The sequence below is a fragment of the Phoxinus phoxinus genome (assembly GCF_949152265.1).
Source record: "Phoxinus phoxinus genome assembly, chromosome: 19".
Lineage (NCBI taxonomy): Eukaryota > Metazoa > Chordata > Actinopteri > Cypriniformes > Leuciscidae > Phoxinus > Phoxinus phoxinus.
Genome location: NC_136894.1, coordinates 13,756,998 through 13,784,301, shown reverse-complemented (window position 1 = coordinate 13,784,301; position 27,304 = coordinate 13,756,998). Strand labels below are relative to the sequence as shown.

Sequence of the window (27,304 nt, the reverse complement as noted above, 5' to 3'; positions counted from 1 at the left end):
AGTTCAGTCTGCCTGGATGCGCGTTGACATGGACGCTATTCGTTCTGCTCCGAGACTGAGAAAACATGGGGATTTCTGCAAGTACTGACACAGATAAGAGAGATTACAGCGATATCTGTTCGTGTATGTTTAACGAGAAGTCGTTAAAGAAATTACAGCTTTAAACAGGGACGTGCAGAGAGTTCCTCAGGGGCAGGGGCTCAAATATAAAAAGGGGCATATATATAAATATGTGCTTTGTATCACAGAAATAAATTATATTTTTAAAGTTAAAAAATTCTGTATTTTTGATCAAATAAATGCAGGCTTAAAGCGCATTAGGGACTTCTTTTTAAAAAAAAATAGTAATTTGTGTGTGCAAAAATGTTAAAATAATAAAGTCACCATTTCGCGTGTTGTTGTCAGGCAGCCTACACCTCACATAATAGGCCTACACTGTAGGCCTGGGCTTCATTTAACAAACTAGTTTCATAATGTAAACGGTGTATCAATATATAGACTAGGCCTAAATTCAAGTGACTTGAATACTATACTTACCATTAATGCTACTTTTGGTGCTGGTTTGTAGTCAATTAACATCCATTAGTTCAACGACGGAGATTCAGATCACTTCAATGTAAATTCGTCTGTCCATGTAATTTTCAAATGATTTATTTATAAATGACCGTCCAATGATATTTGAACTTCTTGTGCCAGATGACGATTGGTCGGTGTATTATGCATGACAAACAGGCTTCAGCGAATTAAGTAATATTTTAAAATATGTGTTATGTGGATTTTTAATTGAATCGACACACAACCTTTTATTATAAAAAATAATAATAGTAATAAAAAAAAAGTTTTTTTTTTTTTTTTTTCCTGCCGTCGAGCATAACGTTACTCACTGAAAGACGCTCGAGAGCATCGGTTCCCAAGCAGACTGTGTGGGATACCTACGTGTACACTAATACATTTTCATTTTAAAACGCATAACTTTTGCTACGGTTATGCCTGCCGCCCACACACTACTCCGGAGTATTAGAGCCTCGAAAATGGAGACCGTCAGTCAAGACCGAAGCAAGACACGCACAACTTGACGCAAGTGACGCAACCCATAGCAACGCATTATAGCAACGACACCTCAGACTGACAGAAACGTAAAAATAAACGTGAATTTAGGCTACTTTAGTCTTGTACACATTGTCATGTAAATTATAAGCAAATGCATTTTGTTTTATTGACCACAATATTATCATTGATATATGTTTGAGAAGGGCACTTTTGATTAATTTTGAAAAAGGGCAGGGGCTCGAGCACCCAAAGCCCCCCCCTCTGCACGTGCCTGGCTTTAAATATCAAGTTCAATCAAAATTAGTCTATGTGCCACCCGGATCCGGACGGGTTTCATTCTCAGTTCCCGAACTGAATCACCGAGACACATGGGTGGGAATCTCGGATGCCACCGGTCCATTCCCAAGGACCCCACGGATTTCTGCCAGGGCAAACGCAAGTTCAGCGCGGCATGCAACTTCAGCCACATACTAGTGAATCAGGAGCGGCTGAACATCAACACCGCGACCGAAGAGGAGCTCATGACTCTGCCGGGCGTGAACCGCGGGGTGGCTCAGAACATCGTGGAGTACCGGGAATGCATCGGCGGATTCAAGAAAGTAGAAGACCTGGCGTTAGTCAGTGGAGTCGGTGCAACTAAATTAGAGGCGATTAAACTAGAGATCTGTGTGTCGAGCAAGAACAGCTCGTCTAATCACTCTCCTTCATCCCTGCGCAAAGAGCACGAGCACCTGCCGTGCACCGGCGTGAACATAAACACGGCCACGCCGCCGCAGCTCATGAGCGTCCGCGGCATCACCGAGAAAATCGCCAAGAACGTCGTAGAGTTCCGTTCCGTGCACGGCCCGTTCAGAAGCATCGAAGACCTGGTCAAAGTGGCCAACATAAATTCATCCTTGCTGGACAGGATCCGTTTCCAGGTGTTCGTGGAGCGGTCCAGGACTCATTCCACGAACACGAACGGAGGGTTCACGCACCCGAGCCCCACGTCCTTCAGTGTTCGCAGCGATGAGATGGACGTTCCACTCGGAGGACCACCGCTCGTCACATCTGTCCGGCCCTGCGTGGAGCCTCCAGCGGGCACGCGTGATGGAAAGCCCGTGGTGCGAGTGGCCACCTGGAACCTGCAGCGATGCTCCAGTGAGAAGGCCAACAACCCTGGGGTCAAAGAGGTCGTCTGTATGACCCTACTAGAAAATGAGTGAGTAAACTATTAAGTTGCAACACTAATGTCTTTTTTAGACAAGTAATAATACCATCATTTTTTCACACTACCTTATTATTCTTTGAAGTAGCCTACCTTTATGAGTCATGATACCATTTTGTACCATCATATAATCATATTTTGACACTACCATGGCAATAGCTTGTGGGCATGCATGTTTCATGGTAATACCATGTTTTTGGATGTGTACCATCCAAATAGCTTGGACTTGTAGTACACTCATATTACCATGTTTTCGGACATGCACAATGTGTTTTGGACATGGTCTATATTATATATATTTTTAAAGACCATTGATTACCATGCAAACTACAATGATAGGCTACATGAGTATGGTAGTCATTCAGTACAGTTACATATTAAAGGACCATGGTATTATTATCTGATACCATCACAGTACTTCTTTGTAAAGGTATTTGGACATTTGGACCTGTTTACAAGTGAATAATAGTGTAAAACATTTAACTAGGGATGTCCCGATCAATTATTTTGTGACTCTAATTCGAGTCATTGAGTATACCGAGTACATTTTAAGTTATTAAAATCAATATATATTGTAAAATTGGAAATTTGGTTAGATTTAATTCATTCAAATGATAATTTCTGAAGTCACAATTTAGTGAAATTGAAAAAAGAACAGAAAATGGCAATTATCCATTGAAGAAGTAACCAGAAAAAAAAAATGAAATTAACTTTTGGTTTTTTTTTTTTTGTTGCATTTGCACTGTATGGTCTGAAAACTAATTTGTGAAGCGTTACAACCTCTGAGGATTTCTTTATCCTCAAATCACATACTTAGTTTTTTGCAAGTGCTGAAGAAACGGTGTGTCAGGTTATTGCTGTACTGTAGTGGATATAGGCAGTCCAGCTGGCGTGTGTTGCAGTGCTGGATCACATGCAGTGAGGCACTGAGGTCTTTAGTGGATGTTCATGATAATCTGACTGCACGTTAGAATTCAGCACTGCCCATGTTTTATTACGTTTTATCGATTCTAGAAGATAAATGTTTATACTGTTGGTTGTTTTATGGTCCATGGCATGCACACACACATATTGTAGGCTAATTCACTCAGGGTGTTGCTGAGGTACATGCCCTCATTCTTGTCATGACTCTGGGAGGGTTGTTGTATAGTGTGTGTGTGTGTGTGTGTGTGTGTGTGTGTGTGTGTTAAAGGGGTTTGAAATAGTAGTAGTATCGGCAAGGAGAATATAGTGTTAGTGTTGTGAATTACATCAGTGCTGAAAGCTGTACACTGTTACAGCAATGCATGTATAATAAAGCAGGGATTCTCAACCAAGAGGCTCATAATATGTTCAAGATTTTTTGATTTTGCTTTGTTTCATTAATAAATTAAAATAATTATTTGTGATTGCTAATGTTTGTTTGTTTTCTTTTTCAACAAAGAAATCAAAACGTGAGTAAATTGTGTGTAGAGAACACTGGTAGCAAAATGTTTGTGATATTTCAACTATCAATAATTGTTTTGCTTGTTATAAAATTGACTAAATTATATCTATTGAGTTAAGAAAAAACTTTCTGGTTTGGTGTTGAGGAAGCAGTGCTGATATCATTAACTAAAAAAAACATGACATGGATTTTTATTTTATTTTAATAAGTTCCTTGAGATTCACTTATGTTAATTCACTTATGTTTATTAATGTTAATAAAGTTTTTTGCTCAAATAAAAATATATTTGTGGAAAAGGTCTGTCTGAGGGGGCCTTTACACAGTGTCTCCTTTAAGTCTTGTCAGTAAATGGCCACTGTTATGATTGACTTACACCATTGCATAGGAAACGGTATCAACGCCCTCTCACTATTGCACGTGAGTTTAAAAAACATTAAAGCATAATTTACGGACAAAGCATTGTGAAATCATTTACTTACAGTTTGCGACAGCTGCTGTCAGATCCAATACAGCTGACTGCTTCATCTGTCAACAAAAGTACTTGGCCAACTCTCCATTACACTGTGCCTCGTTTACAAAACAATCTGCAGGAAAAATTCTCAGAACAAACACATAATCCTCCGTCCCGGGACCAGGACGCCATTCAAAATAAACCATCCACTTACTCATGACTCTGGTATCCTTCTGGAGTCTCTGCAGAAATTAGCAAATAAGCTGTTTAAAGGATTAGTTCACCTCAAAATGAAAATTTCCTAATAATTTACTCACCCCAATGCCATCAAATATATCCATGTCTTTCTTTCCCCAGTGGAAGAGAAATTAAGTTTTTTGAGGAAAACAACTAATCCTTTAAACGGCAAATGTTTAATTTTACGCTTAAATTTTTCTCTTCCGTTTGTCTTCTTGTCGGCAGACTCAAGCGCCTGGAGTGCGTCAGAGTGAACGGGCATCTGTATGCTGTATCCATCTAGTGTAGACAGCGTCAGTAATTGTAATGGGTAATTTGCTTTTGATGAGATGCGATGCTCGCATCCTGTGTAGACATTAGACAAGTGTCAGCCATAAGGTGACTGAACTCCAGTGGGTTCATACAAATACAAACATGTATTCGCCAGTGTGTGATGTCATAAATCCCACAATATCCAAACGAGCTGTTTTTGGAGCTTGATTAAATAGACGCTTTGTTTATATCAAGAAGGACGTTTTAAGCTATGCAACTTGCAGGATATGTCAAAAGATCAAGGATTTGATTTGTCATGTCATGACCCCTTTAAAAGGTTTTTTTGGAAATTGAAATAAAGCTGAAATAAAATACAAATATTAGATGAAAAACTTAAGTCAAATCGTAAATGAAAATTTAGAAATAAAGCAATTAAAAATAAATAAATGATAATAAATTAATTAAAGCCAAATGGAATTAATAAAACAACGTAAACTACTAAAAAAGACAGAAGTACATAACGATAAAACAATATATAATAAAACCTCATTCAGACGAGTAATAAATAGAATAGTTAAATAATACTAAAATAACAATGTGATGAAGCGGTATTTGAGCCTTACACAGGGCAGAAAAGGTTGGGAAACACTGTTCTACAGAACCTGATTCTACCGGTGCAAGGTCATATGCAGATACTTAACTAGTATTGCTGTGGTAGATTTTTTTTTTGATGCTCCAGCATATTGCGGCATTTAAAAACTCGTCAGCTTGCAAAACTGCAACAAGAATCTCTCGAGGTTGGTTTATCACTGTTGTGTGGATTTTGGTGGAACATCTTTACAAAATTACAAATTCCATATTTTGAGAACTCACATGGGGTTGTAATGTCAATAAAACTGTATGAAAAATTCAGTTAGATCCAAACAAACCTTGAATAGGAAATGACTATACTTTCTCGAAACCCTAAATCAAACGTCCTATCAGATGTTTATTTCTGCAGGAACCACAGCGCACTGCGCACATGACTCGTAACACTGAGCTGAGATCAGCCACTTTTCTGCTGTCTGTGGAAAATCCAGGTCTCTAGTGATAGAACAATGGTTGGAGGGAGAAGACGTGAGATTTAACATGAAGTAAATATTGATACCAATAGTAATGATTTAAAGCAAAAGTGTCATTATCTGTTGATACATATACGGTCTAGTATAGTGTATAAATCGCTTGAGAATCTCTACAACCATTCTGGTGCTTTGACCTATTGACTAGATAACCATGAAAACTCACTTTACTGTCTGATTGGATTTGGGGCTTTTGAACAGATAAGTGAAGGTCATGAGGGATGTCATGAGTTTTCTTGCCAGTGCCATTCCCTAAAATATTACATGAAATGGTCAAATATTCTCCACAATCGTTTGCAGCTACATCAGCACGGAAAGGTTAGGGTCAGTAAGTTTTTCTGAAAAAACGTTCGTTTTAAGTTTCACTTAAAACTGAAGAATTGGCTGATGAAAATGTAGCTTTGCCACCACAGAAATAAATTGCCTTTAAAATATATTAAAATAGAAAAGATTTACTTCAAATTAGATTTTTCGCCCATTTTGTCACATTCCGTAGAAAAGTAATGGCCTAACTCTTCTCAACAAGCTGCATGATTTGCAATATCATTCATTTTCATAGCCAACTGGCACCAAAGCATAATACTTAGTGTAAACATCTCAGACAAACATCTCTATCTAGGAGTCACTGCAGGTCACCCAATGCCACCAGTCTCCAGTCATCACAACTGAGCCAGCCGCCAGTGTGCTCACCACTGCTGTGTAACACAACAAACTCCTTTAGCTACTTATCTGGTCTCCAGTTTGAGTTGTTTTTGTAAATTTAACGCTACCTGGTAGACGTCTGATCTGCTATCAGGGTAAAAGGACATATTAAAACCCTCTCGTCTCTTAAACACACAGGGTGGAGGAAGCCATCAGACTGCTTGATCAGAGGTTACTATAGTTCGTGCAAAAGTGTAGGCAGAGACGGCCTGTAGTAACCTCACTGTACACGCACCAAGCCAAACAATCCGACTCATCTGACTAATCTGTCAACTTTGTGACTGTGGCACACGTCACGTGTTTAGTCTCCATGGTGCTGTACTACATTATGATGACCTATCTACAAAAAGACAGTTTCAGATCTCTAATCTCCTGTCCTGAATGTGTAATTTTGGTTTGACTGGAATATCAGACTGACACTATATTTATTGGAGCAAAAGAGTAATGCTTGTCTGTGCAAAAGCTCCTCATTTGACTTAATTCTGCTTCCCTCTCTCTTTCAGTTTCTGCTTTTTTTTTTTCTACTTCTGACATTATTCTGTAGTTGTAATTTTTTTTTCTATTTTTGAAAGCAGCATCTATAAACGTGGAGCAAATATACCCGATACTCTGTACTACCAGTACTACTGAAATGCTGGTACCGGCAATTTTTATTTTTTATTTTATTTGTACCGACTGGTACCTGTAGTACCAGTACATTTGACAACCCTAATTCAGGTACAGAGATGTAAATAAAGTAATCTATGCAAGTAAAATAACACATGAATAAATTAAATGCAGGTTAATCCTTACAACTAAAGTTATTAAATCAAGAGCAGTGAGTGATTTTTCTCTTTGTCTTTTGTTGTTTGATTAACATTTATTGGCACAGACAACAGCAGGTATATTAGGCTGCTGCCACTTTAAGAGCTCGGATCCAATATCCTGTCTGTTCACATGCGTTTTCTTTTTCAATTGTTTATCACTAAGGTATTACAACTGTTTTTACGTGAATACTCGCCGAGGCGCCGAGGGCGGGCATTTTGACATAATTTTGTAAGTATGTGATTGTTTAAGTGCAATAATCTGCAAAAACAAACTCAATTTTGTACTCTCAGGCTTTTTGAGAGGCGGCTTTATGTGCGGCTACTAAATGGTTTTAAATCAATCGCAAGTGAGAGAGACGCGGTAGCTGGTTTGTGAAATTACATCACGCATAGTTTTCAAATTACTGATTTGATCTGACAATCTGTGTGTTTTTAATGTTCTCATTCAACCTACACTGAATATGTTTGTGGGAATTTCCCGCATCATAAGTGCGGAACCTGTGGGAGTTAGTAAAATGATGTGCAATACCCACAATCCTGCACCAAAATTCAGGCCCTGCCACACTACATAGGATGTTGAGTGTCACAGTCAGTTTTGCAAGAGCTTTCATTTTTATTGCAAAATAAATTGGGTTTTGAAAGGTTTACTTGCAACAAAAACAAGGTGTTGACTGACATGTTTGGGTTGTGGAGAGTTTGACAAGAATGAGAGACTGTGTGAAAGAAGCAGTTGCTGTTGATTTATTTCCAAGACTGACCTCAGGGACACACGCGTTCGGATCAAAGTCGTCATTTTCAATTCTCTGGAAACCTTTCCATTTCTGCTGACACAAAACGGCTTAGCAGCATTATTAAAACAAGTACTGGAAGAGGCACAATGTGACAGGATGTGTAGACCTATTTGTTGGTGTGTGTGTGTGTGTATCATAGCATAGGACTTTTTCCATGCTTTTCCTTTAGTGCTGTAATGAACTGCCAAACACGTTAGGAACTGCAGACTCGCCAGTTACATTTTGACAGAGTTGAACCTTGTCTGAGTCGTGCTCTTATTGATTGAACTGTCACTATTGTTGTATTAGCACTGAGCAGTTCATTTGCTGCTTCGGTTATACTTGTAGTCTTGAGAATGGTCTATAATACCTGGAGAAACTGAAAGCTATCCGTTAACATTACATTACCATTCTTTCTCAATGGCAGATGCTCGACTTGTATTGGAACCCTTGGATAAATTTGATTTGGAATCTGCTGTCTTTCCCATACAGGATTTTTAATGTCAAACTTGACGCAGAAATACCATGTGACTAATCATTTTAGAGCCTCAGTAAAAAATAAAGTAATTACTGTCTGATTGGTGGGTTTATCTGACAGATTATACAACACAAATAGGTCGCCGTTGAAAACGACTAGTGATCTCTCAATTTTTTATAATGTCTCTTGGTTTACCAAAGTCTTTTTTTTTAATGTTGTACAGCTTTACATACTCTACACCTGAAATAGCATCGTACTGTTTGATTAGGACCAGGCTGTTGCGCTATATGCTGCACAGCCACGGGTAACCTTTGACCCGGTCTATAACATGCAAAGATTTGAGGAACAGGGTTGTTTGCTTATGTGAAAATATGCTAATTTGTCAATATATGTAAATAAAGACTCAAGAAAACAGAAGAATGTGTTGGAAGGTTTAGATGACAAACTGGCCGAACAAGACCAGCTCAGTCCAAGTGTCATTTTAGTATTATTTATATATTATATTTATTTTAAAAAATCAGTTTCAGTTCCATTTTAGTAATTTTGTTATAAGCATTTGTCATTTGTAATTAGTTTTTTCTTCTTCTTTTTTGGTAGTTTTAGCACTTCAACTTTTTAAGAAATGCAATTTTATTCACCAAAAGCAACAGTTCTAATTTTTGTTTACGTTTTGAAGTTTATTAATATTTCATTTCAATTGACGAAAAAAACAAAAATTAACAATAATAGCACTGCTCAGAACAGTGACTGCATCTACAATAGAACATTCTTTTAATTTTAATTTTAATTTAAATAAGAATCTGAGTAGTTTTACATGGCTGTGTGACCTTTTGAATGGAATGAGATGAGTTTTGCTTCTATGTAAACACCTTCTTTGCATGTGAATTTGTGAAATGAGAAACAATGCTTTCCGAACTTCCCATTTCCTCCTTATTACGTCACTTTGAGTGAACGGGCAAAGATGCTGGCCAGCAAACAGGCACTGCATGCTGTCAGAATGAAATCCAGTAACTTTGGAACAAGATGTTTTTTGCATGTAGTTTAACAAATCGTCCCCTTGGAATGATAAGGTTCTATCTGACATTTTTGTAAAAATTTAGTTATTCACATATTCTTATTCTGTGACCACTTTATATTATGTGATGTTGTTTTTTAAGTTGTGTACAATTTGGAACTTTTTATTTAGAAAATAAAAAGCTTCTTTCTACACAGTCAAATGGAATGCAAAAACTTTAAAGCTCAATATCTCAAAACCAGTCAGAATGCAGATAGAACCTTATAATTCCAAGGTGGCGAAATGCTGTTTTTAGACAGGAATATTTAAGAAAAATATATGCAACTCTTATTGAGTAGATTGTAGATTCTTCTTTTTTACAGGTGACAAATTATACCAATAGAGAAGGTCATTTACAAAGTTTTTCTCAGATCTATCTCTGCAAATGCTTGTTAAACAGATTTTATCATCATAAGAACTGCAACTCATTGATACATTTTATTTGCTTAAGAGGAATTGTTTACCATTAACTGTGTAACTTGCTTTGTGTGCCACCGTGTCCGCATGATGTAATGCACGTGCACATCAGATTGTGCACTAATGCCAAGAGGTGCTCTATTGCACTTTTCCAAGTGGAAAATTCTGAGTTGAATAGAATGCAATATTTGATGCAACAAGACCACAAACAAGATGAAGAATTATGTGAGGGAACATATGACTCAACTGGCATGGAAAGAGAATATACTGTAGATTATCATACAGTAATACAGACCAAGTTAGGCAGAGGAGTAACATGAACCAGTAGCCCACTGGGGTTTGACCTCTGCAGGGAAACACCAATAAACCACTAATAAACACCACCACGTTCTCCATTATCTGGCTAAAATCTCATGAATCTGTTTGACATTGTGATGTAATTGTGATTACATTGAATGAGAAGTTTGGCCGCATAATTTCATCATACTCAATTGTATTTGACAATTAACAAGCAGAATAAAACGCTGTTCTTCAATTTATCTGATGTGGTATTTTATTTAATTTTTTAATAAAACTAAATGATTTTTGGTGAAAGGAGCATTGCCTTGGTAGCACTTTGTAATGATGTTATATACATTAACATTATTTAATGCAATAACTAACATGAATAGCTAACTAAAGATTAAAAAGTACCTTTACAACATTCATTAATCTTGGTTAATGTCCATATACATATGATATACTTTAGTTCATAATACATTAATGTGAATTTGTACAACTTGAAATGTAAAAAAAAAATAGTATTTTTAAATGTACATTAATCTAGACTAATACATGCTGCAAAGTTAATTGTAACTGTGGTTCGTGATCCATAAGTCATTAACAATTGTAACAAATTATTTTAAAAGAACAATTCCATGGAAAAAATAAAATGCTAAATGCATGGATTTATGTTTTATAACATAGCTGTATTTGGCTGAAAAGGTACGCCAGTCCTATATTATCAACAGACAAGTTATGTCATGAAACAAACAATTGTGTTGTGCAAACAAAAATCAAGTCATTTTACTAAATCAAAAATAAAATCAGAAAACAATTGAATTCATACTGTAGGCACTCACTCCCTCCTCAGAGTCGTATAGACCGTACAAATAAGTTAATGCCATTTATGCCTTGTACACATGATGGTTCGTGATCATTTTAAAATGTTGTCTTTGTTAGTTATATAATAATTTTACTGCTTAATGTCCATCAATGTTTATGAGATTTTATTATTATTATTTTATGAGTGAGCAGCTGCTTTGTTTTCAATGTTGAAGTTTATTGAACCGAGTTTTGATAACTGGGCAAGGTATGAAAAGATCATAAACTTTTTATAACACACGTAAATACCAAATAAACACACACACACACACACACACACACACGTCTGGTTCGCTATCTCTGTGGGGACCCTCCATAGACACTGACACTAAACGTACCTATCACAGAAAACTTTCTGCATTTTTACATTTTCAAAAAACCTCATTATGTATGATTTATAAGCTTGTTTCCAAATGGGGACCTCAATTTAGTGACTGTCTGTGTGCATTCAGGGTAAAGTCCCCACCGGGATAGCAAAACACACACACACACGCACACAAACACACCGTGTGCTCACCTATGAGGGAACTGGGTGTTGTCTGTCTGACTGTTTGTTCTCAAAACAGGATCTGAGTTATCAGCTCCAGCATTGGCTGGAAAATAAAGATGGACTTTCTCCTGTCGTATTGCTTTATTTTCTCTGTTTCTCTTTCTTGATCAGTCACCATTTTACAAAAGGACAATTTTAGGAGAGTATTATCAGAGGTAAAGCATGCTGTAATTTACAGTGGTGGAAAGTTAAGAAGTATTTTGCCTTTGTTACTGTACTTAAGTAAAACATTTCAAGTCTCTGTACTTAATCTGAGTATTTTTATTTTGGGAAACTTTTACTTCACTACTTTCCAAAGCATAATATTGTACTTTTTACTCAACTACATCTGCTTAGTTTTGAACTGAAGAAATCGTCACCCGTTCAGTGATGCGATAGCGCTGTCCGAATAGTGAACGAGCTGATTCTTTTCATTTAATCTGTTCTCAAATTGCACTGAACGATTCATTCATGAATTGCACCGATCCGATTTTCATCCGTTCTCAATTCAACAACTCACTGATTCAATGATCTGTTCAGAGTGAGTCTCCAGTTAACATTTCACTGAATTCACAAATCTGACTTAAAATGAGGCAAGATCCCCGGAGCTTGAGTGCGTGCCTCTGATGCCGCGAAAAGTAAGTTACTAATGCCGATTTTTATTTTATTTTTTTGTAAATGAAAATCATTTAGGTCACGACTGTCAGTTGTTTGTGAACTAAATTCTCTGTAAAAGAAAGATTTGTTTAAGCTCACTGTATGAAATGCTTGAATGTGCACATGTCCACATTTGTGTATAACTGAATGAGGTTTTAGAGTAAAAACAAAAATCATAGGGCGGTATTACTGATGTATTTCATGCCGTTAAATAAAACGTAAAATATTTTTAACTTGTGATATCCACAGACCTTAGTTAAGACCTTATGCTAACTGCATAAGTTGTGATTGGAACAGTGTTTTAACATCGAAAAAATTAAATGCTTTAGGATAAATGTTGCACTTGTATTTGACAATGTAATGAATTGCTGTGACAGTGAATGCAGTGAACTCGGGTAAAGCCTGCAGGAGTGTTCTGTGCATCATGACCGTACAGTACAGTATAATTGATTTGTGTATAGTTGGTTTCTGAGCTCTGCTTTGTGGCTCCAATTTGAAGTTCTAAATGGCTTCAGTGTAGATAAACATTCCTGTAGAGACAGGGACCTCAGAAGAGGTCTAAATGAAGTTATGCATATGCACTGTAGTATTCCGTTGGAATAAAATGGACAATGAATGTGTAGACTATGTGTCTTAAAAATTTGACCAGCATGTCATTTATATTGTGTGTCCGGTGTCAGTGGACCTGAATCGTGTGTGTGTGTGTATGCGTGCCAGTCCCTGAATCTTGGGTATATCTACCACGAGCCGAATTCCAGTCAGTCGTGCCATCTGCTCATGAATATTAATGAGTGTTAGGCAAAGCAGTTAAAGTGAATGGAGTGGGAATGATGGTTTAGTGGACAATAAAGGAACTAAACTAAACTAAAACTGAAATAAAAATAAATGAAATCTAAAAAAAAGACCAAATTACTAAAACCTCAACTAAAATTAAAGTGGAAACATAAAAATATGAAAATTCATTCAAAGTTTTGATAAATGCTATAATAGTGCATAATTAATACTAAAATAACACTGTCCTGGGCAAATTCTCAGAAAGGCTTTAAAAAAATCACAAGGCAGTGTTGTACTGCATAAAATGCAACGTGCTAAAATGTAACTTGGTGTCTAAAATATGTCTAAATGCTGATATAGAAATGCATCTCTGACTGCATAAGTTGCAATTGGAACAGTATTATAACATTGAAAAAATTAAACAATTCTTTAGGGTAAAAATATAACAAAAGTGCAGTTAAAGGCCGAAGTTTGTCCTGGAAGTGCTGTCTAATCCATATGGCATGAAAAAAAAAAACTTCTCAATATGACGTTCTCAATATGTCTGACTCTGGGCAGAGACAGTTGGGTTTGGGGGACCGTGAGTTCTTAAATATGTAAAAGGTGTGTCCGGTAATAAAGCGGACTTTCCTAAACGTTTTGTGAACAACAGCACATCTGAGGGATGTAATAGCCATAGACATTGAGATTTAGTGTTCATTCACTGTGCTGTTTTCAATGGCAGATTGTCACAATTTTACTTTTGGTCCCACCAATTTTGCATGTACATGCCCTTTTTTGTGTGTGTTTGACAGTTTATAATATGCAATCTTAACTTCCAACACTTGTTTAATGAAAAGCACAGCTTTGAAATTTTTGCTTGTGTGTTTTGAGTAATTATTTCTGAAATATTCATTCACAGAACCATCTGCTGTTTGCTGTATTATATTGTTTGAGCAATAACCAGGAGAATTACCTTCGAAAACAAACGGCTCAGTGGTTATTAGGGCTGTAAACATCAACACTGCTTCCAGAGCTTTGTCATTACCTCCACTGTCGTCACCTTGAGTTTGTTCTTGTGTTTGCAAGATATATAATTTATGCTGATGGGATCCGGCACACAGCAGGAGGTAAAAGTGCTAGCCGGCGGATTTAAATGATGCAGTTGAAGACGTTATTGATCTGTTTGTGGGGTGGGCACCACACCTTGAATACAAACAATCTTATTGTTAATTTGTTTGATTAAATATTCAATTATGTTGATATACTAGTGGTCTCACATGCCTTGTTTTTCTCTCCCTCTCTCCAGCATTAAGCTGCTAGCGGTTCAAGACTTGGCCGATCGGGAGGCTCTAGACAAGGTAGTGTTACAATTTAACAGACAACACACACCTCTTCCTTTTATCACAACATTATCTCATTATCATAACTATAATACCCATCGTCAAAAGCAACGCTGTATAAAGACACTCGTCTGTGTATTTAAGGCCGGCGCTTATTTTAATGTCTCTCGTATCACACCGCGGAAGTGCTCGCTCTCGTTTCATTCAAACAAAGCTGGTGTATTTTGCGGCCCAGTTACCAACTGAATTTACTGTAAAATAAAACACTGTAATGGATTATGAGATAATAAACAAGATTTTAAAACATTTTCTTCTCGAATCTGTATTTCATGTCCCAATCACCATTAATGCTCGTTGGTTTGTCTTGGCTTGGCTTGGCTTTTTTCTTTTGTGGAAGCTTTGCATTTATTGAGCTGGTAAAATATTTAAACTCAAATCAATATTTTGTGTCCATTTACTTACTTATATGGCAAGTAGCCATGTAATAAGCGGGATACTGTCCATCCAACTGGTTGTTATTGCAAAATAAACCCCTTCAGGGTGGTTCGAGACTCCTGCTGGGGGTTTATTTTACGATAACAACTGGCTGGATGTACATTATCCCTTATGTGTAGGATTTTGTTGAAGCTATCAGCCCGCATTATTTCATTTACTTAAAAAATAAGTTATTTAACTGCGGAATTCCTGGGGAAGAACTACATTATGATTTTGCAGAGAATTCTTATCCAATCAACGAATTGTGACAAGTAAATCACGCCAAAATAGATCTCAGGATCTGTCCCCTCCCATGAAGCCAAATGTCGAAAAAAGTAAAGAAAATCATGTATGGTCAAACCAACGTATGGTCTTTTTGTTCAATTTTCGAAAAGACCATTATGACCATGTACACAAATAGCTATGTGTGTTGTGTGTTTGAGGTCTTCTCCGCAGTGTCTGACGCTGGGAATAGAGTAGTAAAGTAGGTTAGCAGGGCAGCAGTTTGTCAGTGAGAGGACAAGGGCAAAGTCAACCAATATTTCTCCCATATCCTCTTTCACTGCAGACTGGAGAGGTTCTTACTCTCCTACTTGTCTTTCTTGGACACATCATGTTTATTTGGTATGGCATAATGGGAATATCGGGGCTGGTGATTGGAAGGTTGCTGGTTCAATCCCAGCAGTGTGTGAGCTATGACCTGATCACCATTGCGCCCTTGAGGTCCAGACTAAATATTCATGCAAAGAGGCGTACACACTGACAGTGATTATCAATGACAATGTGACCTGAAATAATTATTTTTCAATAAGAGTGGGTGGTTTAAGACAACACGAGTGACCTTTAGCTATGCTGCAAAGCTGAGTTTAACTTAATATAAATGCGCAGTAATTTAATCGCTCAATTGTTGTGACAACAAGAGACAGTAAAAATTGGTTAACGGTAAGTTCCCTTACTCTATATGAAAAACTGTAATAGATCTGATGGGACATTTTATGTAATTATACAGTAAATCACTGTTAAATGTACATCTTTTGGAAGTGAAAAAGAACCAAGTCATCTTATATTTTACAATAAATAAAACGTAAAGTGACATTCCCAGCATTCTCTGTTACACTACATTTGTTGGTTTTTAATATTTATGTTTCTAATTAGCTTTTAGATACAAGTTATTTGCATTAGGGATTTGTTACATTTTATGTTGTTAAATGAATGTATGTTGCTTTATTTTAGTGTTACATGTGTCCGTGATAGTGGTTTGTATGTATGTGAATGACACGGAGCATGACACTGTGAAAGCAACTTCTATATATTAGTATTTACCTCGGAAAAGCTACTTATGAATGTTGAACTTTTGATTCATCATGTGACTTTCTTTTTACCAAGGTGGATGTCAATATATTATAAAGGTAAAAAAAAAAGATTTAAGTAATTGGATATTAGCATAATTTCAAATAAATATTGCTATTTAACAATAAATATCTGGCAACCACAACTTGTTCATGGATTGGAATTCATGGATTGTACTGTAGAATGCGTTATAAAAGTGTCTGGTAATGAACTACTTTACTCAATTCTCTGTTTGCAGTCTTTATTTGTGTTCCTTCTCCTTGAGTTTATTCTTGATGCCATTACTGTGTAACTGGGAGTCATATGGGCCATGAATGACTGATTTTAACAGCGCTACTCTCTGCTGGTGTCATGCCGCAGTGAACCCGAAGTGCCGTTCGCAAGTGCTGACTGGACAGACCGAGATGGGAAGGCATGCTTATTTGACTTTTGGCTCAGAATGAAATGACATCGTGTTCTGAATGTCTCTCTGAACTCCGGCTTAGTCTGAGATTAACACTGTTTAGACAATGTCTGGAATTCCATCATTCCCTAAATGATATTCATGGAATCCTGACACTTCTAATTCATATTATGACTTCAAAGACAGCATATTATCTTAAATTTAATTGATTTGTCACATTTTTAAAAACGTTGAGCAGAAAGTAGTAGATTAAAACCCCAATTTCCTTTGCTGACAGATTTCTTGTTGAAACAGTAAGTTGTGCTCGCATTTGTATTAATAGCCAGTAGCCTCGTTTTAGGACACAGCCCAGCAAAATCATCATCTTGCTACAGCTATTGCTAGTCAGTTGTGGGTGGTATGATGGTAAGGACATTTGTATTTTGAAGTGCGTTTTATATGCGCGAGCAGATTTCAACAATATATTCGGTCTGTTTGCCCTGAGGAAAAACGGTAAAAGTTGTGATGTAACGCAAGTAGCAACAGATCTTTTCTTGCGTATTGTGACGCCCATCTGAGTGTAACATATTATTAAAATATATATATATATATAGGCCAGGACTTGGTTTTATTAAAATCAGTTTGAAGGAATTAATTCAATGACTCGCTCATAAATACTTCACTGTTTTCATTACTGGATGAATCTGCGTGTTTGAACAAATCTCTTCAATGAATGATTCAATGACATTTTTTTTTTTTTAACCGCTTGATTTGTATAACGCTTTGTACAATACAATCGGTGTTTAGTTTAAGCAAACTACATGATTGCAGAAGTCCAGCATAAGTCACAAAAGAGAAGTCTGTGCTTTCTGTTTACACAACATTGTTTTCAACTAAAATTGAAAAAAAAAAATGTGTGCGTTTTGGCTGTTCATTTACACGATAACTGCGCTTTGCGGCGCCTGAAAACGCAAACTTGAAAACAGGCTTCAAAGTGCAGGTTTTTGAAAACGATACAATCATCACTGTGTAAACTACAAATTGTGAATTTTTTAAAACCCTGACGTCATGCACATGCGTGTTATGTGTTCAGTCTATAGTTGCATAGTTCTTCTTTACAAAGTGACCTCGCCAACTACTGGTTTGGCAGCATTATAAAACATTTTAGTTGTCATCTGCACACAAAAAAACGCAATGGAAAAAAACTTTCTGTTTTTAGTATATCGTTGTCGTGTAAACATGCCCTAATAATAACATGACTTTAGAAAATAGAGTGAATTTCATGTCTACTGTTGGTCTGGTGAATTTTTTTGTTGAGTACACTGGCATATACATTGGGGAGAACAAGTATTTGATACACTGCCGATTTAGCAGGTTTTCCCACTTACAAAGTATGTAGAAGTCTGTAATTTTATCATAGGTAACTCTTCAACTGTGAGTGACGGAATCTAAAACAAAAATCCAGAAAATAACATTGTATGATTTTTAAGTAATTAATTTGCATTTTATTGCATGACATAAGAATTTGTTTCATCAGAAAAGAACTTAATATTTGGTACAGAAACCTTTGCAATTACAGAGATCATACGTTTCCTGTAGTTCTTGACCAGGTTTGCACACACTGCAGAAGGGATTTTGGCCCACTCCTCCATACAGACCTTCTCCAGATCCTTCAGGTTTCGGGGCTGTCGCTGGGCAATACGGACTTTCAGCTCCCTCCAAAGATTTTCTATTGGGTTCAGGTCTGGAGACTGACTAGGCCACTCCAGGACCTTGATATGCTTCTTACGGAGCCACTCCTTAGTTGCCCTGGCTGTGTGTTTCGGGTCGTTGTCATGCTGGAAGACCCAGTCACGACCCATCTTCAATGCTCTTACTGAGGGAAGGAGGTTGTTGGCCAAGATCTCGCGATTCATGGCCCCAGCCATCCTCCCCTCAATACGGTGCAGTCGTCCTGTCCCCTTTGCAGAAAACCATCCCCAAAGAATTATGTTTCCACCTCCATGCTTCACGTTTGGGATGGTGTTCTTGGGGTTGTATCCTCCTTCTTCCTCCAAACACGGCGAATGGAGTTTAGAACAAAAAACTCTATTTTTGTCTCATCAGACCACATGACCTTCTCTCATTCCTCCTCTGGATCATCCAGATGGTCATTGGCAAACTTCAGACGGGCCTGGATATGCGCTGGCTTGAGCAGGGGGACCTTGCGTGCGCTGCAGGATTTTAATCCATGACGGCCTAGTGTGTTACTAATGGTTTTCTTTGAGACTGTGGTCCCAGCTCTCTTCAGGTCATTGACCAGGTCCTGCCGTGTAGTTCTGGGCTGATCTTCACCTTCCTCATGCTCATTGATGCCCCACGAGGTGAGATCTTGCACGGTGCCCCAGACCGAGGGAGATTGACCGTCATCTTGAACTAATTCCATTTTCTAATAATTGCGCCAACAGTTGTTGCTTATACTTATGCCTACTTATGCATACTTATGTCATGCAATAAAATGCAAATTAATTATTTAAAAATCATACAATGTGATTTTCTGGATTTTTGTTTTATATTCCGTCTCTCACAGTTGAAGTGTACCTATGATAAAAATTGCTGACCTCTACATGCTTTGTAAGTAGGAAAACCTGCAAAATCGGCAGTGTATCAAATACTTGTTCTCCCCCCTGTAGATCTTCATAAAGCTAATAGACATGGACAAAAAGCCACGACACTTGGACTAAGATTTGAAGAACGCAGAGTGAGTGTTGGGCTGTTTGTTTATAGCTTGTCTTGGTTTCCATGGAGTTTGTGGTTTAGCTGTTCCTCTGTTATAATGCATATTTCCACTGAACTCCTCAGAACCAAAGCGACTTCCCTTAGACACCAGAGCTGTGCTGTGCGTCACCGCAGTTTATTAGCGGGCAAAAGAACCTCTCGAAAGTATATAAAGGCACTCCCTCTAACGTCTCCTCCTCATCTTGCTAAATTTCTGTTTGTCACCCTCAGAGCACATTGCATGCTCTCATGGAAATTGTCAGTCAATCGCCTAGTGAAGCTAAGCATTCTTTGTGTTTGCCACATACTGTACCTGTAGAGTGAGCAACTCCGTAAAGTCTATGGCTCAGGTTCACTCCTTCAATGTAAATATGTGGGGGGGGGGGGGGGGGGGGGGGGGGGGGGGGTTTATCAATAATGCATGTAAATATAGAATTCTGAAAAAAAAAAATAATAATAATCTGAAAAAAACTGTACTTACATTTTCCCAGGAGTGAATGAACTACTAATTTCTTGAAACATAATAAATATTATTATTTTGTCATTCAGAATACGTATTATATAATATTATTGATTCAATAACCTATTTCACAAGGCCTTAATAGTAGTGGCTGATTCCTGCTGAGCTCTTTTGCATTGATTTTACCATTAGTAACAGCAGCGTTTCTGCATTGTTAAAATAAAAACTGTTGAACATTTTTGGTAATGAAATAAATAAAGTTGAAATAAGATGATAAAATGGAAAACAAACAAACAAATAAAATTAGATAAAAACAAACTTGAAACATTTAAATGAAAATTAGAATTGTTGCCTTGGCAACTAATTAAAATAATTTTGTTGAAGTACTAAAAAGCAGCATAAAAGGACATAAAATTACTACAACTTGAACTAAAATTAAAATAAAACTTAAAATTGTAAAATAAAAGCTATATAGTATAATGGTATATAGATTCTGGGTAAATTGAGAATCACTGGTTTCAACCCCCAAAAAGAGATCACGATTCTGAACAAACTGTTTAACAAAATAATGTAATTTACTAGAGGTTCTGACAAAATGTTAATTGCTGCCATCTATTTAAAAATGTTTAATTAATTTGAAATAATTTTTTTTTATTAAATCGGTTTTATTGAATGATTCAACGACTCACTCATTAATACTTCTCTTGTTTCAATACTGGATGAATCGGCGTTTTTGAATGAATCTCTTTAATGAATGATTCAATGACAAATAGTCACTCGTCGCCACCTACTGGTGTAACAATACAATCTATATTTAATGCGTCAAGTTCTTTTAAAAAGGTGATTTACTCGATTTTGATAACTTCTGTGGACAACAGTGTTTATATCTGAACTATAAACTTTTATGTCAGTACTTCTGTGATAATTGAAATATTTGTAACACAGAAAGAACAATACTGTGTGGTTGAAAAGAGGCAGTGCAAATGAAGATTTCAATGTTTCTGGTTTGATTGTCAAAAGTTTTAATAGACACAGGTGAATCATTTATGAATGATATTAATCGTGAAGCTCTAGTATATAGTAGTATATAAATACTAAAATAACACTGCTTCTCTGGTATATCTCTCTTTAAGATTATAGGTGATGGTTCTTCGCCAAGAATTCAGCTATTACATTTTTTTTTTTGAATGTCTAGGACATCATTTTTTGAAGTGTTGCAGATCAATCACTTATGAGGGTTAGGATGCTAGACAGCTGCCAGTGAATACAGTAATTGTTCATGATCAACAGCTCAGTGCTCACGGTTCACCATCATTTCCGTCATCATGTGTGGGAATCCTCTGCTCGACTTCCACAAGTGGTTTGATCTTGTGGTAAATTAGATTGTACAGACCTTAGCGAATCCATTGACAAACACAATGCCAAAGTCCTCTTTGACGTCATCACCTGTATTTAGTTACAGTGACTACTGGGCGCTTGTTCCTCATTGTGCTATTCACACTGTCTCCACTTCCCTCTAGAGTTGCATTATTCTGGATTAACTTTTTTTTTGGTTCAAATAACGATTCTCCCACGATTCTGACTGAATCTCTTGAATGAATGATTCAATGAGAAATCTTTTTTTTTTAAAGTCAATCAATGCGATCGATACTATAGTTATTTGAAGCGCCATGTTACTTTCAAAAGGTGATTTTGCTCTATTTTGATCGCTTCCGTAGACATCAGTGTTTATATCCGAACTATAAACTTTTATTCCAGTACTTCTGTGATAATTTGAATATTTGTAACATGGAAATAACGATACTGTGTGGTTGAAAATACATAATTGTACATAAATGATAACTGCTTTCTCTTGGTCAACGTGCAAAAAAAAATGCAGATTTGAATGCTCCAGTGTAATTTTGTCAAAGGTTTAATAGACACAGGCGAATTGTTGTCATTTAGGAATGAGATCGTGTGGATTTGAATCGAGATTGCATTGTTTTTTTAGTGATTAATTGTGCAGCTCTATTACCCACAAGCCAAGACATATTTGGCACCAGGACTGAGGTATTTTGGGGGGAGTTTGTTTTAACGTCAATAGAGAGGTTTGTTGCATTAAACGTCTCTCTGTCCTGCCCACATTCCTCAAGCGCTCTTTACAGATCAGCTGATGCTAGCGCAGCTTCTGGTTCTGTCCCCTGGTACCCTGCAGGAAACTCTCCCCTACTGCTCCTGGTTAATTATAGGACCTAACTGGGGAGGGGTCTGAGGTAATGGGAATGACACATGTAGTTATCAGATTTCCCAGCTCCAGTGAGCATGCTCAGCACGTACTTGGATAAGGCCAGGTTTTGTTTACTAGAAGATTCAGAGGTCTATCTGCAAACTTACAGATGCTTTGGTTTGTCTGCTTTGAGGAAATCAAAATGTAAAACGCACGACAGCATCAGAAAGTTGCATCTCCATCAAAGGCATTGTGTTTTAGTAGGAAAGATGACCCTAAACTCTTCGAAAAGCACCCTTTTTCTGCATTTGACTGAGGTGGCAAGCAATAAAGTGCAGATCTAAATCCCACTGAAAGGGATAGTTAACCCAAAAATCAAATATTGTTAGGTTTCCAATATCTGACTCCGTTTTAAACAATTAAACAATTCCTGCCATCCCCAAAACAAAGTGTAATACTTTTTTTAATTTTTCACTGCTAATCAGCTATCCTTTGTGTTTGTTTGTGTCAGTTTTGTGCAGAGCTGAATCAGCCCACTCTCTGCAGCGTACGCAAGTGGAAGAGTGCCAGAGGCCTGTGGAAATGTGCCGTTTCAGACTGTCCCACCGGACAGTCCAGTAATGTAAGTTTAGACCCCTGCACCACACATATGCAAACGTTAAAAATGTTCAGGGTTAAATGATATGGGGTTAAAGGTCCAAAATGTTTACCAACTGCCTTACCTAGCAAATATCTGCTGTTGCATCATACAGAAAGCTGTCCACTGATTCGTTCTCCTTTAAGGCAACACACTAAAGGTGAAATAGCAGATGTCACCATACTTTCCCAGTTGATTAATCACTGTACTTTAAGAAGTTTTCTGAAAAGTAATATTTAGAGGGTTAGTTCGCCTAAAAATTAAAAAAATTTGTAGTAAAGGCATCATAAAAGTAATTACTTTTACTCTGTGGATTACTGTGGATAACATAAATCTGAATATCGGATAAAGCCAGGTTCAACTCTCTTGTTTCGTTTTATTGATTATTATAGGTTTTTTTTATAGGGTAGGGATTTTTATTGAGTTATACATTTTTACAAAGGGGGTTTTGGATATCTCTTTTTTTTTTTCCTCTCTCTCGCTCTATAAATCAGACAATACCATCAACAGGCAGTAAACATAATCACCATGTTTTTAGAGATAACGTTACATAAATCAGGCAAATGTTATATGAACAAACTTTCAGAATATACAGATAGGAACAAAACTGGTGCAAGTGCTACTGAAGTGGAGATTTTGGGCTCAGTAAATGAGAAAACCTTTCAATATATTTATTGTAGTTAAAATCTACAGACGCAAATAGACAGTGTAATAAAATAAAACTAGTCTGAAAAATGACAATATGTAGGCAAAAGGCCAAAATCTTGAAAAAACAAATGTCTTGCCTGTAATGTCTCGCCTTCAAACAGGTAAATGATTCAATAAATAAATGAAATACAGAGTTCATGTTTCATCTGAAACTGCATTTTAAGGATTGAGAACATGAATTTGAAATAAAAGCCTTACACAATAGTTAAAGACCTTGACCATGTCTAGAAGTGTCTGGCCGAACACAAGATGTTCTCTGGATAGCGCTGTTTACACACACAGGAAACATCTTACCGGTGACATGTGGCAGATTTAAACTCCACAGAGACTGTGCCTTCACGTAGGACAAATGAATGAGATTACGCAGGAGAAATGTCACAGAGGTCTGCTCTTCATCATGGAGCATTACTGTAAATATTAATATTAATCGATGTATTAGAGCAGATTTTTTTCCTATAGTGGAGCTATCTGTGAAATCTGATTACTGCAGTGTGCTTTTGGAGAGAGAAAGTGTCTATAAGCCCTCATGTGCTTTTACATTTCACATTAGGAATTTTCTTATAATTCAGGTTCCTGTTTTTAGAAGTACATGTAAGCTGAATCCTGGTTCTCATTTGCACCTCAATAAGTACAATCACCATACACTTTCAGTTCAAACTCTATTAAAGCCACATCTGAAGACACTTTCAGAAGACATGTGTGTGATGCACACATACCTTTCCCCTGATCTCTTAGCTGTGCTTCCTCTGTGCATATAAATTGGACATCAGGCACATAAATTGGACATCAGGCACAAAGGCTGTTAAACCAAACTAACACACTCCAGTCATGATGATGCAGTGGCCTTTAGTTAAACACACAGCTCACACAAACAATCCACAATTCATGCACTCTTTTTATCTATGCAAATATGGAGTCGCCGTGTCTTGTTGTGCTGCAAAGAAACACTTCACTTGTCCTATGCAGCAGCCATTGTTATAAAGGTTAATGGACCAGTGTTATTTTACTGTTATTATTTACTATTATAGTAATTATTTATATTTTGAATTGGCTTTTATTTTTGTATTTTCAGTATTCATTGTAATTTAAGTTTTAGTAATTTGTGTTTTGTGGTGGGTTTTTTTTCTTCAATCTAGCTTTAAATTTATTTATTTTAATAATTTTAGTTCTTATTTAATTTGTAATTTTGCTGTTATTTTGTAGTTTTTCATCTAATACTTATTTTTTTCGGCTTTATTTTTTCAATAAATGAATTTTTTTTTAATAGTTTTAGTTCATTTAGTTCATTTTAGTGGACAACACTGTTTTGGATCAATTTAATTCAGAAAATTTTGTAATTACCTCAAACCTGTATATTTGTTAATATTCTCTGGAACACAAAAGATGTTTTGCTAAATGTCTTGGCTGTGCTTTTTCATACTTGTGTTCTTAGGGAAGTAATACTTACATTTCAGCCTTTTCCTCACACAAAACTTGAAAATAAAGTGCAAGAGTTGTATTATATATTTAGTTCAGTCATGAAACTCTAGATGGCGCAGGCTGATGGGTACTTTACATGCAATATGCAAGCAATCACATCATTACGGCATGTCACAAGCTGATTGGCCTCTGCTGGCCTTGCAGCCAATGAGATTGCTTACTCAACATTTAAATGGTGTAGTTCATTGTTTGCTATAAGCTAGTCCTGCAGCGTGGTATCAGATTTACTCTGGAACCTTCCACCTCCCCCAGTTCCACTTGTCTAGATCTGCTATGGGATTTATGTACGTCTATTTATGCAGCAACAGCAGCATATTTTACACACTCACAAAGCGTGTCTGTGTATGTTGTAACAGTAGCGAGTCAATGCTCACTTGACAAAATACATTAACATTAATATATTTAATAAAATGCTCAAATATTCTGAGACTTGAGTTGTCATGATTAAAATGCCTTTTCTCTTTAATAATGGGTATGGTTGTTGGGTTATGAATGTTACTTGGCAGATCCTGGTCATTATGGTTTTGCTGTAATTTTGTAGGTTGCCGAGTACTCCGGTTTCCTGTGGGACAGCTCTTCTGGGATTGAAATGAAGGATGCCACTGTCTTGGAAAATTCTGCATCTAATGGTAATGGGAAGCATCCTCATCCTCTGCCATACCTGGGACATTTTTATGTAAGTAAACTTGGAATACAGCTTTATCTGTTACCAAACAATTTGTTTTATGCAGTTAGTTCATGTAGTTCACATACAGAAACGTCTGCGGTCAGTAAAAATAAATGATGGAAATGAATACTTTTATTCAGAAAGTTGAATAAAATAATTTTAAATAAATACTTTTGAACTTTATATTCATCAAATAATCCTGAAGAAATGTGTCATGGTTTCAACAAAAATATTAAGAAGCACAACTATTTTTAACATTCTTGTGCAACGAAGCGGAATATTAGAATGATTTCTGAAGGATCATGTGACACTGAAGACTGGAGTAATGATGCTGAACATTCAGCTTAGTCATCACAGGAATAAATTACATTTTAAAATGTATGAAATAGAAAACATGTATTTTGAATTGAAATGATATTTAACATTATGAAAGTTTTTTTCTGTATTTTTGATCAAATAAACAGTTAAATATAGTTCTTTAAAAACAGAAATGAGAGAACTTTATTGACTCTTTCATCTCATCTAATTGTATAACAGGTAATGTTCACATTTGAATGATTTCTCACCCAATTTTCTCTGTAAACAGATTGGATCTTCTGAGCTCACGCTGATCAATTTGCACATGACAGCAGCACCATCGCCGACAGAACAGAGAGGAAAAAACACTTGTGATGAGCTCAAGGCTTACAGGCTGAGCTCTGGTATCCAGGAAACTCTCAAAGGTCTGTTTTAACATGATACTTAGTGCATCATTGCAGGAGTCACTCTTACAAGAGCTCCTTATCTGTTATGTGTCCGTGTCAGCGAGCTCCATGGTGCTATCAGGTGGAATCGTAGTCTTTATGGTCGTATGTTTGTGCTGTGTATTGACTGATACTGTGTGTTCTAGTGCAAGGAGAGAAATGAACAAGGCTTGAGGACATGAATGATGCCAACACCCCCTCAATATTTCTCTGTTGGTGTTGCTGGTGTAGGTGAGAGAGAGCTGCTGGTGCTGGGTCACTTTGGCATGGCTCCCGACAGCCCTGAGATGGAGTGCCTGAGGAAAGAAAAACTCTCTGCCCTCCTCGCGCCATCCATCTTTACGAACATCAGCACTCGCACACCGCAGGGTTCACACTGTCTGGACAACATCTGGGCCAGTCGCTCCCTCAAAAAGATCTACACAGGTGGGTGGTGTAAGATTTAACATTAGATAATATTTACTCTTAAAACAAGTCGGCTCTGCCTCTTTGGAAAGCATGAGACTTTCAAAAACAACTTTGATTCCACACTTTTGACTGAAAGTGTTATGCGTATGTGTTTGTGCTGCCCCCTTCAGGTCATTGCTCGGTGGTGCGGAAGGGCCTGACCAATCCATGGATTCCCGATAACTGGTCGTGGGGCGGGGTGGCGTCCGAGCACTGTCCTATAGTTGCTGAGTTCTTCGTGAACATCATCCTGAAGGAGCACCTGTGCAGTGGCAATGGCGTGGCAGTGGTGGAGAGAGGAGACACCATGTCCAAACATGAGCGATGACCTTTTACACGCGTCTGGACTAACACAATGACTGACTGAATATAAATGAAAGAATGAGAGAAGTGCACCATGATTGCCTTTTGTTTTGTTTGTTCAATGTACAGTAGAGATTCTAAAGCAACAAACATTAGATTTTAATATAGAACAATATAATGAGAGAGATATTTAAACAGATTTATTAAACATGTACATAAAATTAAGTGAAATGAAGAAGCAAATGTCAAGTGTGCCAAAACTTTTTAAGTGCAAATAATAAATCAATATTTACAACCT

The 27,304-nt window shown here is 37.0% G+C and overlaps 1 protein-coding gene across 1 annotated transcript; it reads left to right on the top strand.

The window, feature by feature from the left end:
* Positions 1-27,304, top strand: eepd1 (endonuclease/exonuclease/phosphatase family domain containing 1). The gene is made up of 7 exons (XM_079589867.1): positions 1-2,251; positions 14,360-14,411; positions 22,534-22,644; positions 25,388-25,522; positions 26,100-26,235; positions 26,488-26,682; positions 26,835-27,304. The coding sequence occupies exons 1-7, from the start codon at positions 1,419-1,421 to the stop codon at positions 27,029-27,031; spliced, it is 1,659 nt and encodes a 552-aa protein (XP_079445993.1). The 5' UTR covers positions 1-1,418; the 3' UTR covers positions 27,032-27,304.